We start from the raw sequence: 13,830 nt of genomic DNA, 5'->3' as shown, positions 1-13,830 counted from the left end.
GGGTGCATTGTGGTAAGGAGTTTATTTTACCACAGAACTCATGAAAGTTCACAGTGAAGCAGCTCCTCTTTGTTGCATCCAAGTATTGTTAAAACCAGTAATGCTATGAGTGTGTGCGTTTCGCTGTACTTCTGTATAATGTTGAAAGGTTTGTCCCCTCTGCTTTTTTCGTGCAACTCAGTTATAACAGTTATCAGTTATAGCAATGGCATTTTCTTGGCAGTTGAATATTGTGATAAGTGGATTCGACTGTATTATACAACATGGGCCTTGACTATGTAGCATATGTCTCTCATTCGCTATACTTATGCACATAAGAACATTGCAAGTTCATTATTTTGAATCAACTACAGCAACTTTTCTTTTTCTTTCCTCCTGGGGTTTTGCAATCGTCATTGTTTCCTCACCGGATATAACTGTGGATATATATATAAACTTGGGTCACTGGGTATGTGCTGGCTGCTGTCTGGCCTAGTAGACAACTTTGGTTACTTGGTATGCACCACTAGGCATGTGCCCATTGTTGGCCAATCCCCCAGAATGGATGTGCCACTGTGAGTAAGGGGTATGGAACCCTAAATGTATTTAGATATGTGTCATTACTCCCTGTGCATACACCTCTCATCAACATTCTTCTTTCAACAACCATCAGGCATTGATTTCATCCTCATGATGCAGACAACTAACAGCCACACGCAATGAGGCTGTGCTTGCGTCATCTGCTACTTCTACCTCGCTACCTCGAAAAAGCTTGGCGTCATTAAGGCTCCAACATTGCGTTGGATCTTCGTGTTTTTCTATTTAATCTTAAATCATTGTCCCCATTACGTGTAACTTACTGTACTGGTGGGTATAACTGCACTAAGCATATATTTTGTGTATGCTTGTGCATGTACAGGTTCGCCGTCTTCTTCAGAAAGTATCGAAGCGTGAAACAGTACGATACAGAAGCCTAACAGATGCACCGGTTTGTCCTGAGGACATTGTTGAGGAAGCACCTGTGGCTGATCAAGAAATGGTGGATGATGATGAAGTACCTGGTGATGCGCAGCCATCAGAACAAGACCTGCAAATCATTGCCATGGGTATATGAATCTTTCATATGAATCTTTTATGCTTTAAGAATTATTGTTTGCCTGTTCAGAAGAATTGTTACTTTTGGATTCAATGGCTTTATTAGTTGCACGGATCTCCTTTCTGCAGCTTCATGATGAAATGTGCTCCTTTCTTTGCTTTGCTGCGGGAGCAAGCAGAGAAGGCATGGAAAAGTGAATGAGATTCTACACTTTGGTTAAATTTGAACTATTTCATGAGTGTGCTCTGCAGCATCATATTTCTTTTCTTAAGAAACTTATTTATCCCAAAATCAGGCTGACTTCTGTAAACTTGCATGTCTGGCATGCATGTCGGTACAGGTGCCAGTTCACATACCTACTACTTGAAAGGTGGTATTTGATATGTAATTCAGTTCAGAGAGTGAAGGGAGGTAGTGTCACACAAGAAGCACACAGGCTGAACAGGTGATATGTTGAGTTCAAACATTATGTTGATGACTTCTATGCTAACCAGCTCTAATTTATAGTTGCACAATTTCTCTCTTGCAATTCAATAGGATTTGTTTTTGGCCTATTCGGTACTTGTTTATCTTAAAAAATTCAGAATGCACACACACATACTAAGAAAAACTGACACATGAGATGAGACAAGGTGCTCCTCTGACTCTGATTTTCATTGTCTTGGTGTTCATGTTGAAAATCCTGGTGCAGGCACCCCCTTGGTAAACCTGCTGTGGTATTTTGTGTGAGGCCAATTTTGAAAAGCAACTGGGGCTGAGTGATAATAGCAGTAAAAAAAATTTTTTTTATTAAATTTCTCACAGGCTAATAATGTGTATAGGCAGGCACAATACTTGCTGCAGCTTTGTTCATGTTTCCTAAAAGCCTATTGGTTTGTTATTGGCAGGCAACCGTGGTCTCCTGCAGAAGTCTGAGGATGGCCTGCCAGAGAGCAATGCTACTGACCCTTCGACTGCCTTGGAATCTGCTGGTGCGGCTGGGGCTAAACTGGTCTTCCATGATGGAGCCCTGCTGGACGTGGGCAAGTTGCTGCGACAGGTGGAACGCAGTGAGAGAGCCCGTACAAGCTCGGAAACCCGCTTGAAGGAGCTCATTGAAGCCTTGGGTCAGTAGTCGCAAGGGTCATGCAGTATACCTCCAGAAAATGTGCTGGTTGCTGTACAAAAGATGTAGAGTTGAACACCAAACATTACATGTGTGGGAAGGGCCTTGCAACACGTTTTGGGCATTTCAAAATTACCTGCTTATTCAGCAGACGATGCTACCATGAACACTTGAACCAAGTGCTACTTGTCTCAGCAAGACACGTAACATACATCATATCACTCTAAATATCACTCTAAATATTGCATTTGCTTTCTCACAGCTTTTTTAATTATAATTCCAGCCATTCCTTGCAACTTGCAACATTATCAGGAATGGTCGCAGGACCCCTAGCCCCTTTTTTCCTCAAGTATAACATTCAAATTTCAGTTAAACATATAGTACTTGTATATGAGGCCATTTAACCCTTTTACCGCCAAGATTTTTTCTGACGCTCTACAACACCTACCAGGTTTTTTCCGTGTGTTGATCAGTGAACATTTCATGCTTACATAGAAGCTGTTTTTTCGTGATCGTTTTCTCTCATTTCAATATTTGAGCATTTGTGAACAGTTCATAAATTTGCTTTGTCTGTCATAGCTCGGACAAACTGACATGCCTCGCCAGTCACAGTCACGACTACATTTCCGATACTCAGTCCTGCCTTTTTTCTCTTGCTGGCTCAGTGGGCATTTCATGCTACACAGAAACTGGTTCTCAGACGTCGGTTTCTTCCTATTCATAAATCATTGCCCCCGTCAAAGTGCAGAAAGACTTGCCACACTGGTTCGCCATGGCTGCCCTGCCGCGACAGAGCACTGAGACATTTGCTCCACTTGCACTCAGAAGTTTAACTTGCAAAGTTCTTTTTGTATTTAGATGACCTTTCCATAATGGCACACAGGTACACAATGTTTTTTGCATGAGTTGCTTCTGGAGAGGCAAGGAGTGCGCTGAAAACGCAAAACGATTGTACTCGGGAGTGGCAGTCAAAGGGTTAAAATTAGTTTCCCATTACTCTGTGGGCTTATGTGGGCTTATTACGTAAAACTAAAGCAGGTATCTGGTGCTGGAAAATACCTTTGCGTTTGCATGTTTGTCACTACATTCGAAGGTGGACTTCGAAGGTGAACTTACCTCACATCTTACGGTAGCTTGTAAAACAGCCGGTGTTCACCTGAATGAATGCAGCCATGAGATTTCCTTGGAAGTGTTGAGTGTCGTTACTAACTGGGTTCCCAGAGCATTATATTAATGAACACATAGACATGATTTTACTGGACAACTATGTGTGACGTCGCAATCCAGCTTTCTCATGCCTAAGTGTTACGTAACATTTTAGTTTAGGAGCTCAGAGGAGTACACAACTGGTATGTGACAAAATTGTGACAACTGGCTAAAAAATATTAGGCTTGTGCACATGTGTATAATCTGACTATAAGTATAGCTACAGTTAACGTGGTGCACATTTTTGTTTTCTTGCAGAATGATAGCACATTTTGATTTTGAACATTTGACCTTTCAGACACGTGAAATGAGAGACACTCACAGCAAAAGTACAAGAGTTAGATGTTTTTGTTTACCGTATTTACTCGAATCTAGGCCGACTCCGATTCTAAGCCAACCCCCCAAAAGTTCGAAGCCAGAAAAAAAAATGTACCTCGAATGTAGGCCGAACAAAAAAGCGAAGACAGCATTCGCAAAATGAAGCAGGATTTATTAAATATGAACATGCCGAGTTCATTCTACGTCACCGTCGCTGCTAGCCTCGTTGCTATCTTCCATCTTCAAACAGTGCACTATTTTCAGTAGCATCAAGCACATTAGAGATGCTGTACTTTTGAAGGAGCGCACAATCAATGTTTGCCATCCTCGTTGCGGCGCATGCAAAAAGCATCTCCCGTGGCCCCCTCCAACGACGGACATTTTTTTTTATCGATGCCGAAGTCCCGCGCAGCTTGAACGTTTGACGATGCGTCTACGGCTAGCACAACTACCGTATTTAATCTATTCTAACGCGCCCTCGATTGTAACGCACACCCGTTTTCCGTTAGGACAAAAAAGTCCTTTACAGTACCGCGCACCTCATGCTTTCAAACAAAAATACAACTTTCTGTCATTTGAAAAAACAGATTTCCTGCCGATGCACTGAAGTTGCGTTGAATAAAAAAGTCAGTTTCATCGAATGCAATAGCAAATTAACCGCTATACGAAGTAAGGATAGCAGTTTTATCGGCCTTATAAACTTGCAAACATTCTCTTACTAAATAAATTAACAAGCACGGTGTCATGTGTGCACAAGCAAGCATGAACACATCTCGCTCGTTGACAGCGGAAACGAACTATCAAAACTCTCTAGTGACGAAGCGCAGCGAGCGAATTGACCTTTGCGCTAGCATGCCTCTCGCTTCAATGCGACCTATAAGCGGCGAAAACACGGCGTGCCACAGACTTTTCCCGTCGCAGATTGCTTTCAAGATAGGGCCAAGGCGATCATATCGCCGAAGTGGATCGTCGCAGGCTTCGGTCCACTAAAACCGTTCCGCATTGCTTTGCTGGCGAAAATCCTCTCCTTCTGTTTGCGCCAGTCCCGCACACAAGTTTCGGATTCTCCGAACGCCCGTGATGCGGCCCGATTTCCGTCCATCTCCGCACACATGATCATTTTCCTTTTAAATGTGGCATCATGATGAACACGGTACTTCATGCTGATAGAGCAGACGCAGAGAACATGAAGACAGACTGTAGACTATTGCCTAAGCACGTGTACTGCAGCACACAGAGGAAGCTACGGTAGCTAGGCTAGAAAGTAGCTAGGCTCGACGCGCGTGCGAGGCGGTCATTTTGAAATGCCGACAGCTATATGGTAACGCAGATGTAGGGTCGTGTTAAAAGTGCACATCAGATTCGAGTAAATACGGTATTCGTTAGAAAGCGGCACTATAGTGGCATCACCTGTTTTGTGCCATTACGATAACTCCACGTCGCGCGCTGATGCAACACCATACCGATACGACGCAGGTCAAAATGGCGACGTCCCTCATGTACTTCAGTTGGCTACTGACGTGGCTAGTAGCGGCTGCGATACTGACTTTTCTAGATGACGCTAACTATGCACCATATTTATCAATTTGAGCTAAAAACTGGTGTGTTTTTTTAAATCCTCGAATCTAAGCTGACCCTAAAGTTTCGTATATGATTATTTCAAGAAAACTATCGGCCTAGACTCGAATAAATACGGTACTTATTTATTAATGATGACATTTCTGTGATGGATTGTAACGCGAAGATCAAGTTTAAGAAAACAGAAAGCAAGTGAAAATATACTATGAAATAATAGCCAGGTGGCATTGCAGCCTTTTGAGTTTCCTACTAACATTTGCCCATGCCAGCTACTTGGGTTTTCATACACACACTCTCGATCACACCATACAATATGACAAGGAATCTGTGCCTCTTTCACTGCTTGCCTTAGCTTACTGTGTCAAACCAGGCCTACTCTACAGTCACACTTGAGCACCAGAACATATAAACTCTTGCATTCAAGTGTGGCTGTGCCCATGAATAAGGCATTTACATTACCCTATGGTGAAACTGATTCCTTGAGCTGAGGGATAAAAGGTAGTGCCATAAAACCCTAATACAGTAGAACCTCATTGATACAATCCTGTTTTGTACGATTTCTTGGTATCAATGTTCACAATTCAGAATGCAGAAAATTACTCAGTACAGTTTGTTTCTTTTTTAACGGTTAATATGTTTCCGGAAAACACGATCTTTCCGGACCAACGTTCAGTACATCACCAAACTGTAATAGTATATGTTTTCCGGCCGCTAGGTCCCATGTAAACAAGAAAAGGCGTGAGGCCCGTGCTATAGAGGGCAGTAGGCGCCCACCACGGTAGCTTCCCTGCAGTACTCGCCCGCCCGCGTCACATGAAAATGCCAGCACGCACTCACTTTCCTGTTCCGGTACCAGAAAATTTCCTCGCAGGTCGTCTCACGTTGCATTCACAACTTTCGCCGCCAACCCTATTGCAATAAGCATCTTCATTTATCTTGACAGCTGGTGTGGCGTAGTGCCATTTTAAGCGTATAGCATGCTATTAATAGACGATAACCCAAATGCTCTGCTGTCCCCTGCGGCACGCGGCGTGAAGGGAGCATCATGTTTTGCTCTGGCATCATCATTTTCCCATGTTGCCCACCAGCTCGATTTCGTTACAGTTTCCTGTTGCCATCCTAAAGCACTACACAACATGCAAATGACAAAGCACATGCCTCCAGCTGTTCGAGCTCCACCAGGTCGACATACTTTGGCGTCTCTTGCTGCAATAATCCTTGAAGAGTGGCCATGGGAAAACTTTCCCCCAAAATTCCCTGCCTCAAGAAATCGTTGACCCAGGCCAAATTCGAGCGCAAATGGAAGTTTGCCGAAGCCACAAAAACGACAGCACATGTCTCGAGCCGCTCGGGCCCCCACCAGCTCAGGCCCCACCAGCTCGGCGTGCATTGGCGTCTCGTGCTCCAACACTTTGCATTATGTAGATGTCAACTGCAGTTGAGTCCGCCAAATTTTTTGGTGACTTCGGATTGTACGTTTTCCGAGTTAGTACGTTTTATTTTCACATTTTATTTGTTCTTTTTTTTTTTTCAGAACATATGAACGAGGTTCTACTGTATGTTCATGAGACTTGTTCCTTTGCTTGTTAACCTGTGTATATTCATGTGCTGCTATCAGCATCAGCCATTGCTCTGCTATTTCCCCATAAAAGGCTATCAAAATGAGTTTCATCTGGAAACTGGAAATTGAGTTGTGCAGTGTACTAAACGTTTGTAGTTCTGTTGCTCTGCATTTTACATGGAGAAACAGAAGTAAGGGGTGACAAAAACTAAGGTATGAAGTTTCGTCTCATCCCTTTCCAGCTCAAACACACTCACTTTACTACAGGGAAATCGGAAAAGGAATTAGGAATAGGCAGTTAGAGTTGTGCATCCAGAGAACATCGTCATGCACATCTGAGAATGTTTACCACAAGCACACAGAGCTAATATCCTTACTGACAGGCTAAGCATTTATATCTCATAACACCCACCTGTTGGGGATCATAACATGGCAGTGCCTGATCAAGGTGAAGGCAGAAGAAAGGTGAATCAGACAAGCTGATTTGATGGGGCATGTACAGTAAAAACCCTCTAATACATTTCCCACGGTACCACGAGAAAAAAACATGATACACGTAAGCGTATTACGTGAATATACTGTTAAAATAATGTGAACGTGCTGTTTGCTATTATGCCCGGCTCAGCCTCTAAAGAATTTACAGTCGCTGACAGCTCACTCAAATTCGACAGGAACTGCTATACGTCCAAATAATCGCGAGTCCGAAGTATTGGATTCGGCAGAAAATGTGGCTATTCCACAAGTGGCCAAAAAGGGTGTGCTGTATTCCCATATGGTCACTTTCATGTATACCTTCATTTTTGGGTGACTAGCACAAGACAGTGCCTACGAGCGACAGTATTCGTGGCACAGTGCCAGGATCGCTGTCGCCTTTCAGCGCATCCGAGGCTATGAAACTGAAAATAGTACCATATTTTCAAATCTGATCTTCCGAGAATACGGGCCAAGTTTGTCAACGTGTTTTTGGTCGCACGCACGCTTGCCTGTGACCTTGTCAGTCCCTATTTCGACCATTGTCATGCTGTTGCTACAGATAGACGTAAGTACAGTCAATGCTTGTACCAAATCTTCATCCTCTGGGAACATAACAGAATTCAATCGAAATGCTATCGTGGGTTTCTTCGCAACAGTCATTGCCCGGCACTTTTAATCACCGCTCTTGTCTAGTGCGGATGAGGTTTAGATTTTTTAGGTAAATAGTCGCTGACTGATCATTCGGACACCGATAATTTGGACATGCTTGATTATTCAGACAGCTCCTTGTCACTGGCACTGGCCCCATACATTTAATGTATAAGGACGACCAAAAATTTGGATACCTTACAGTGCGCCGTGCAACAATTCGTTCTCTGACTACGCGACCATGAGCAGAAATAGATATAGTAGTTTTATTTTGACACGCCACCAGTGCCTCCTCGAAACCAAAAATAGTGAAGCCTAGTCGACCTAGTAGTCGCCAGTGAGAATTCAGTGCATGCATTGACCGTTCTTTCATCTATCTGCAGTGACAGCATAACAATGGTAGAGATATGGGCCACGATTTTGTAGCAATGCCTTTAAATCGATGGCTGACTGATCCCACTGATAACATGTGCGAAGTGTCGTCCTGACCACTGACAAAGGGTGAAAAGCCTGAAAAGAAATAGCAGAGAATTGCTAGAAAATTGCGGCCACAAAATGTCTAGATCAAAGGCAAGCATATGTGCGCACAGCACTGCATTGACAAACTTGGGCCATGTTCTTGGACTATCAATTTTGAAGATACTTTCATTTTCGCAATATTTTTCGCAAATGAAATGACGACATACTAAAAGGGATTCTAATGCATAGGTGTATATGAGCCTTTTGCTGGGACCAGGCTTTAGTGACGTTATAGCCGAAAAGACGTATAAATGTAGAACATATCAGCAGGGTTCTACTGTATTCATGTTTTTGCAAAGCACTTGCTGTTGTATTCTTGACCTGCCACTCACTATAGCTCCTTCATACCTGCCTTTCAGCTGAAGTGCGTGAATCATGGGAGGCATCCCGACAAGAAGTGTTGAAAACACAGATTGACTTGGACCAGGCACGCCGTCAGCTAGTTGTCGTTGAAGACGACTTGTGCTCATCGCGTAAGGCTGCCCAGGAACTGCGTCTGGCACTGCAGAACTGCAGGCAACACTTACAGGTGGACTTTTCTTCCTTCTTTCTTTTGAGGTGTCTGTTACACTGTTCTCACTGTTTTACAACAGAATTAAGTGTAGGTGCTTGACTATCCTACATCTGGGTGTGACATCAGTACAAAAAAAGGAAAGCTTATGGTTAGTAGCTGTACTTCACAGTGCCACAGATGCTGTGCTTGCATTGATTGACAGAAACTCTGCCAAATTTGGATGTGCCGTGCCTTCTTCGGAAGTAATAAGTTCACTGTGTGAGCATCACAACACTAGTGACATACCAAATGCAATACTCGCATTTGCATTTGTTCTGTTAAATTTGTTAGAACAAATAACTCAGTTGCCTGAATATCTAATGCCCCGCAGGGGCGTCTGCGTGAGCAGGCGTTTGGTGTGTTGCGACACCACGTAACCGAGCACATGAGGGTTGGACCCTCCCGCTCTTAACCGTGCATAGCTTAATTAGCCGTGTCCGGGCAAAAGGGGATCCTGGGGGTTGAGCCAATCCCGGCTGTTTGGACCTTTACAGCCCCTCGGCAGAGGCAACATGCTCCTTTGGCCTCGGCTTCATGTAGACGGCACCTCTGGACTGACCCACCCTAGCAAAAATTCTAATACAAAAACTAATAGCCTATTAGGTTATTGACACTAATACAGTCTATTAGGTCTATTAGTGTATTAGTCTAATAGATATTGGTGTATTAGTCTAATAGGCCTATTAGTCTAGTAGGTCTATTAGTGTATTAGTCTAGTAGGTCTATTAGTGTATTAGTCTTGTAGGTCTATTAGTGTATTAGTCTAATAGGCCTATTAGTGTTAGTCTAATAGGTCTATTGCTGTGAAAGAAAATGTTGCAATGCACCAGATAACCAAAAACAGGTAAAATTGCTAGAAGCATTTATTAGCACAGCATATCTTTTTACAGATTCCTCTTTCGAGATCTTCGTCAGGTCAGCAATCTTGATTGAGAGAACTTTTCGTTGACTTCGACCAGAGGACGTCCTTTTGATGAAGTGGTTAAAAAAACCTGGGCACAAAAATACACACATATAGATACACGCACAGTTGAAAGCAGGGGTGCTAGTTCTACCACGAAACGTTTAAGCTGGCAATATTTGCTTCCAACTTAGAATAAATGCGGCTCGCCAATATTTTAGGACAGTTGATATATGCTAGCTCAAATTATTTATCATAATAAACAATGATGTTACCGACATGACAGGACAATTACAAAGCACAGAAAATCAACATAACACGTGTGTTCCATCGAAACTGTAGACAGATATAAGGAACTCTAGACAGAAATCTTGCACAGCGTTGTCGGAAACAGGCATGTTATTGCTGCAACGCACACAGCAATCGGCCCGACGGCACTGTACTTACGTCCACCGTCAGGATTTTAAAAAAAAGAAGGAAACACTTCATACTAAGAAGAATAAGAAGTATAATTACCTCGAAATGGGGAATCGGCGCCGGGGAGAACACTGCACATCGATGCTCGCTGATAAATCCACAAAGCCGCGAGGACGGGGGTAAAACAGTTGCCTTGCGTTGTTTTGAAGTATTAACAGCATCCATAGATAAAACTATCCAAATATATTACTGCACGAATGAGATTGCGCAGGCGCTAACACCACGGGTTCCTTAAAAACACATCGTTCATTCACTAACACGCACGCCTCGCGTGACGCCTCGCCTTGACATGGCAGCCGCCATGGCACACGTGCTGTACGCAACTATGGCCGACTACGGTCGCAGTTTTATGTCCTTCCCGCCCGCCGTGTTCCCTTCTCTACGATACTGCTCTTTGATGTCAATAAATATTACGGCCTTTTATATGCAATATCAAGTTAGCAATTTAGGTTAAAAGTTTAACATTTACTTTTTGCACACTTCAACAGAAAATACGACACTGACGAAACGTCAGCCTTGGAGATTACAGCTGGTAATTCGTCTTTTTTTTTTTCGTGGGGAAGTATTCGCAGTGCTGTAAACACTAGCTGTTTCCTCAACGACTCATCGCGACGACGAGACTCAGTGAAGCAAAATTGGCAAGACTATGTAGGCGCACGTCGCTTTTGTGTATGTCGCCGAGAGATGCAGTTTCACTAGCTTAGTGCACTGACACTAATGCAAACGTGCAAATGCAGTCTGCTGCACATTTGCACAGCAGTATTTTTAATTATTCAGTGATTAAATAGAAACACCTCTCCATGCAAGCAAGCGGTCCGCTAGTCTGTTTTTTTCATCAACTTTCACCAGCAAACACGAGCTGTGGAATCCAGCAATACATGTTGTATCAGACCAGCAACAATCTGTATAAGGCCAATAGGACCTATTAGTATAATAGAGATACTAGTAGACAAGCAAGACTGTTTGTATAAGACTAATAAGTCTAATACACAGGGCCTATTGGTCTTATAGGTAAATCAGTACGACTAATAGAAATTTCTATTGGTCTAATACAAAACTGTATTAGACCAATACAAACTTCTATTAATTTTTGATTAGTCTAATACAAAACTAATACAAAACTGTATTAGACTAATACAAACTTCTATTAGAATTTTTGCTAGGGCACCCTGGGGAAATCGGTAGTCGCCTTTTCCTGTCTCACTCTCCCTCCAACCTTCGTCTTTCTCTCTCACTTTACATCTCTCCTGTCTTCACTTCATTTTACTTCCAATCTTCCAGGCAGCAATGGTTAACCTGGTGTAGTTTATCCAACCTTGGGACTACAGTGGAATCTCGATGATACGATCACGGCTAATACGAATTTCCGGATAATACGAATTTTTCTGTGGACCCGGCCAAGACCCATTACTTTGCAACGTGCTAGGGAACGGTTGCTACGACTCGATTTTCGACCCATGTCGGTTGATACGAAAAACGCCGCCCCACCGACGGCCGCGAAAAAGAACAGCTCACAGTTACGCGCTTTCCCCCTTTCTCTTTTGGTATGGAGGCGCGGACGCGGCGCCGGACAGAGCAGAGCCCGCGAGTGGGCACGAAGAGTTTGAAGCGGTGGCGCTTTTGTTGCTTTTCCTTTTGTGCTTTTCCCCACGCAGGCATGGGGAAGCGCGGCCGCCGCAGCGAGCCAAGGTTTGTGTGGTCTATCGCTTCAAGGGAAACTGAGCGGCGTAAGCACAGCACATACAAAGGCCAGAGCCATGTGGAGACGCTTTCAAGATACGGTGCGCGCGATAACACCGACAGCCAGCACAGGTGCAAAGTACAAAAACACATTTTTTGGCAGATTAGAAGCCGCCCCCCCCCCCCCTCTCTCCCTCTCCCGCGCTGCCTCGTGCGGCTGCACTGTAAGCGGTATGCGTATACATGGAGTTCTATGGGAGGGTAAACGGGAGTCGGAAAAGGCCGCGTTGTAGCCAGTTCTGCGCTATAAACAGTTATGTTATAAGTAATCTATACTGTAAATGCTTTTTACGTGTGTGTGCCTGAGTAAGTTCACCTCCGACTCTGTAATTTAGCTAGTTTAGTTGTGTTTCGATGATACGAATTTCGGCTAATACGAATATTTTTCGTAACCCCGTGAGATTCGTATCATCAAGATTCCACTGTATTATATTAGGTTATAGTAGCTATGTACAGCTGGCGTCTTCGTTGCCTTTGGGTTTCGTAGCATCCTCTTGTTGGGCTCGGTGGTGGGCGGCTGGCATAGCTACCGAAATTATAATTACCTTTATGACTTTTTCGTCATTCCCCCGACCCTGATTGCCCTCAGAAACGAGGGCGCACCGAAGATGTTTTTCAATTTCTTGGCAACAAATTGCAAAACTTCCCCCAATTCCATGTTATACATCCTGATTAACCTGAAAAGACGGTGAGAATGATTTCATCTTTCCTCGTTTCGAAAAGTCTGACCGAAGCTCTTGGAGCACGCTACAGAGCATCGAAAATGGCTAGCGGTGACCCCCTTTTGGAACTGCGCAATGCGAAACAGCATGAAAAGCTTCCTAACTTAGTGTCATTCGAGGAAGTCCCAGTGACGGTATCCCCGCACCGAACTATGGACACCAGCTGTGGGGTTGTGTCCGACGATGACCTGATGGAGCTGACAGAAGGGGAACTGTTGGAAGGCTGGAGCAAGTAATACGTGATCACTGTTAAATGAATTATGCTAAGACGGGTCGGCAAGCAGATCAAAACCAAGCATCTTGTAATTACTTTTGGCTTAACCATCCTGCCCAAGACAATCGAGGCAGGCTATGTAAAGCTAAAAGTCAGACCCTATGTTCCAAATCCTCTTCGTTGCTTTAAATGCCAGCGTTTCGGCCACAGTTTCCAGAACTGCCGGGGCCGACAGACATGTGCTAAATGTAGTTCCGGTGAACATGCCCTTGAAACGTGCGAAAACACTCCACACTGCGTGAACTGTGATGGCGAGCATGCCGCATACTCGCAGTCATGCCACATCTGGCCCTTGCGCCAATAAACTCCAATAATCATTATCATCAATACCTTATTGGCAAAAGAAGATGCCCTTTTGTAGAATTTTATTAGCATGCACACTTAGTATCAAACTGAACATTGACTGTGCATCAGTAAAAATCACGGTGTGCAGAGGTCCTTGAAACCCTTGAAATGAAATTGAATGTTGTGTTTTCAAGTTGTTGAAAATCCTTGAAATTTTTTCCCTCTTGAAAATTCTTAAATTCTTTGGATAACACAGAAAAAGCCCGATTACGGGATCCGCTTTTCATGGTGGGTGAGCATGGTCCCGGCAAACTTCAGAATGAAACAATGCTAAAATTTAAAGCTGGCATTGAGAGTACACACATTTCGCTTGATATCTCTCGCACGTAACTGG

The 13,830-nt window shown here is 43.7% G+C and overlaps 1 protein-coding gene across 3 annotated transcripts in view; it reads left to right on the top strand.

Moving 5' to 3' along the window:
• Window positions 1–13,830, top strand: part of LOC119435943 (cell division cycle and apoptosis regulator protein 1) — a 214,492-nt gene that overhangs the window by 190,537 nt on the left and 10,125 nt on the right. For all 3 annotated transcript variants that reach the window (XM_037702648.2, XM_049660883.1, XM_049660882.1), the window contains 3 exons: window positions 899–1,085; window positions 1,963–2,181; window positions 8,844–9,013. In XM_037702648.2, the coding sequence (XP_037558576.1) occupies window positions 899–1,085; window positions 1,963–2,181; window positions 8,844–9,013 (576 nt within the window). The remainder of the gene's footprint in view (window positions 1–898; window positions 1,086–1,962; window positions 2,182–8,843; window positions 9,014–13,830) is intronic.

Source organism: Dermacentor silvarum, chromosome 1 (genome assembly GCF_013339745.2).
Source record: "Dermacentor silvarum isolate Dsil-2018 chromosome 1, BIME_Dsil_1.4, whole genome shotgun sequence".
NCBI classification, from domain to species: domain Eukaryota; kingdom Metazoa; phylum Arthropoda; class Arachnida; order Ixodida; family Ixodidae; genus Dermacentor; species Dermacentor silvarum.
The sequence above is the reverse complement of the archived record's forward strand: the minus strand, read 5'-3'. Positions and strand labels throughout refer to the sequence as shown.